Source organism: Ctenocephalides felis, unplaced genomic scaffold (genome assembly GCF_003426905.1).
Source record: "Ctenocephalides felis isolate EL2017-DRISC unplaced genomic scaffold, ASM342690v1 CF-g0.4_SCAFFOLD_01886, whole genome shotgun sequence".
NCBI lineage: Eukaryota > Metazoa > Arthropoda > Insecta > Siphonaptera > Pulicidae > Ctenocephalides > Ctenocephalides felis.
In genome coordinates this window covers 157509543-157512667 of record NW_020538040.1, presented here as the reverse complement: position 1 = coordinate 157512667, position 3125 = coordinate 157509543, and the positions used below count along the sequence as shown (strand labels likewise).

The following is a 3125-nucleotide window of genomic DNA, read 5'->3' as shown; positions in this document are numbered from 1 at the left end:
TTGCAAACCCCCCACTCCCCCTAAAAACCTCACGTGGTTAATGGACGCCCTCTCAGGCATTTTATTAGGTTGTCAAATATCTCCCTTCCGCTTTTTTGCTCTTGGTTTATAATACAAAAAGGCGGAAGGGAGATATTTGACAACCTTATATGTCGAGAACAGCCCGAAAATATTAATTTCGCCAGCTCTTGCATTCGTAATGTTTTGGTTTCGAATTAAGCGCCGTTTAGCGGATTGTTGGTTTAGTTTCAGCTAAATGTTGAAGATGGCTCTCATATCATATCTAATCTATGACACCTGTGAAAGAATTGCCGCTAAATCGTCGACTTTTGTTTTAACTGTCAAAAACGATTTTCCTCAACATATCTCAGTTACTTCAATTATTTTTATTGCCTATATTTAAGTTCAACTCATTGTACTGTTTTTATTATTATGGGTTCAAAATTTACATTACGAGTAAGTGTACATTAGTTACATTAATGAATTGTAAACAAACACAGTATGTAGTGTTCTAATTCATTTCTATTTTTTTTAGAGAAGAGTTCATTCAGTACCTGATGGCTGTGAAGAAAAAGAAAACAATGAACAAAAAAACAATGAGGTGCCAAGACGAAGTTTACGCAGCAATAGTGTAATTGAAACCCCTATCGTTCCAAAGCCAAAAGTCATTGAAGATTTACCTTTCATATCTTACAAGGGCGAAATTGTTTATTGTACAAATGCAATTGATATCTCTTTGGCTTGTGATCGACTTTTGTGAGTTTTAGTTTATATTCACAATACCAAAATTCTTCATACTTTTATTCTAATACTCATAAATTTTTTTGTTTGCTTTTCAGGGGAGAAGCAGAAAAAGCTGTCGATTTTATTCCTTTAGCCTTCGATATGGAATGGCCATTTAGTTTTAAAACTGGTCCTGGGAAGTCGGCATTAATTCAAGTCTGTTACGATATAAACATATGTTACCTGTTTCAAATTAGTGAATTATCTAGGTTACCTGGACCTTTGACGATTCTGTTAAAACATCCAAAAGTTCGGTGCCATGGCGTAAATATAAAAAAGTATTTTTCATGATCAATTTAGTTATTACCTTATATTAATATTATCAAGCTGTGTGCAATATTATCAATCATCTTTCTTCATCTGTTACTTATACTGTTATTTTTTACAGTGATTTTAGGAAACTTGAGAGAGATTATAAGGTTGACGTTGAACCTATGATTAACAATTGCATAGATTTGGGAGTGTGGTATAATGAGGTAACACTACGTAGTGGACGTTGGAGTTTAGCAAGATTGGTTGCAGAAGTGGTGAGTTAGCTTATAAATTTAATTTCAAATCAAATTGATATTGCTTAATATTACATTATTGTATTTTTTTTAAAGGTTCATTTGCAAATAAATAAGGATAAATCAGTTCGCATGAGTCAGTGGAATGTAGTGCCATTAAGTGCGAATCAACAGTTGTATGCTGCAATCGATGTATATGTAAGTAATCTTGATAGATATAAACAACTTTATATATATATAACTATTTTCAATTGTTGCTACAATTTGAATGTCTTATTATTAGTTAGCAGTTTGAAGTCTATGTAGTCAACCATGCTTTGATATTTTGTCGTAATGATGTTTTAGTATCTCCAATTATTTATTGTTTATTATAGTGTATTGCATTTTGCAAAAAGCAAAATGTAAAGTATGGTCAAATGTGATTTTACGTGATTTTTTTATATCTTAATATTAGATGTACAACTTTGTTTCTGCCGTTTTTCTGTTTTGAGTTCTCAAATAAATTGTACACCTAATACCCTCTAATAATTTTGCTTGTTTAAGAAAATATGTAACGTAGTTAAATCAGGAACAAATTGTATCATGGGATATAATTTTTCTCTTAGACTTCAAACAAATCTGAGTAGTAGTACTAGTTCAAATGTGTTCAACTTTACTAGTTATCTCTGTTATCTATAATTTTTTATCACATGTATATGTATATTTATGTATCATAATTATTGTATAAAAGAAGCCTTTACTAAGCGTGCCACTACTAAGCATCTTCATACATTTGCAAATGTTTAGAAGATTCGTCATTTTAAAACATATCTGATGACAATAGTATTTATCTTTGTACATATAGTTGTTTAAATGCATTAATCGAAGTTATATCATTAAAATCTGTGATAATATTAAATCCAATACAAGGGTTTATACATGAACATGAGTCTAGCTCTGGAGACCAATATATCCGCACCATTGTTTGCAACAAAATAAACACACACACACACATATATATATATATATATATATATATATATATATATTATATGATTATATTTATAATCATTTATTATATTTTGGGTTTCGTAACAGTAGTTCTTAAACGATTTACATTCAAAATTTACAGGATGAATTCTTTCAAGTTAAAAAAAATTTGAATTCATATAAAATTTGTTAGTTAACTCAAAGTTTAAAAAAAAATATATATATTAGTGCTTATGCTTGTTCATAAAACAGGATGTTTTATCTTGAGGCACTATGCTTTATTGTGTATTTTTATAGTGATTCAAAATTTTGAAAAGGAGGAAATTGTGTGTAGTTTAATGTTTTTGGTTATGTATAGACTTTTGTTTATAGTTGCCTGGTAAGGTGTTATTATTAATATGTGATATATTATTTACAAGTTTAATCAACTATTTTCATAAAGTTGACTTATACGTTATATCTTTGTTTTAGATTGGACAAGTGATATATTATGAAATACTAAAGCAGCAGCAAGAATTTCAAAAGGCTACTGAGGGTTTAATAAATGGCAATGATATTAAAGTGTAGCGATATATTATATTTTTATTGCATTACATAATTACATAAATTACATAAATTACATTACATAATCAATACATACATATTTTTTATAATTTATTTTAATTTTAGCATGATCTTATGAAATTTTGTGTTATTTCATTAGTTAATAATTAGTTAGTAATCGCGCCATGCGCTTCTATATAGTCGAATTTTAAATTATTATAAACAAATTTTAGCATGATTTTATATAATTTTACCTAATTTTATTAGTTAGTATTTATTGTCAAGTCATGTAATATTATATATTTAAATCTTAAATTGCAATAA

General features: G+C 28.3%; 1 protein-coding gene across 1 annotated transcript; it reads left to right on the top strand.

The window, feature by feature from the left end:
* Positions 1–309: 309 nt before the first annotated feature.
* On the top strand, positions 310–2831 carry LOC113378107 (Werner Syndrome-like exonuclease). The gene is made up of 6 exons (XM_026618630.1): positions 310–456; positions 536–756; positions 840–1061; positions 1172–1310; positions 1386–1487; positions 2730–2831. The coding sequence occupies exons 1-6, from the start codon at positions 433–435 to the stop codon at positions 2823–2825; spliced, it is 804 nt and encodes a 267-aa protein (XP_026474415.1). The 5' UTR covers positions 310–432; the 3' UTR covers positions 2826–2831.
* Positions 2832–3125: the final 294 nt, after the last annotated feature.

Excerpts from the sequence above, each read along its gene's own strand:
- LOC113378107 (XM_026618630.1), top strand. The coding sequence starts at position 433 with ATGGGTTCAAAATTTACATTACGA. Across the intron at positions 1,062-1,171 it reads CATGGCGTAAATATAAAAAA|TGATTTTAGGAAACTTGAGA; the intron begins GTATTTTTCATG and ends TATTTTTTACAG. Across the intron at positions 1,311-1,385 it reads CAAGATTGGTTGCAGAAGTG|GTTCATTTGCAAATAAATAA; the intron begins GTGAGTTAGCTT and ends TTTTTTTTAAAG.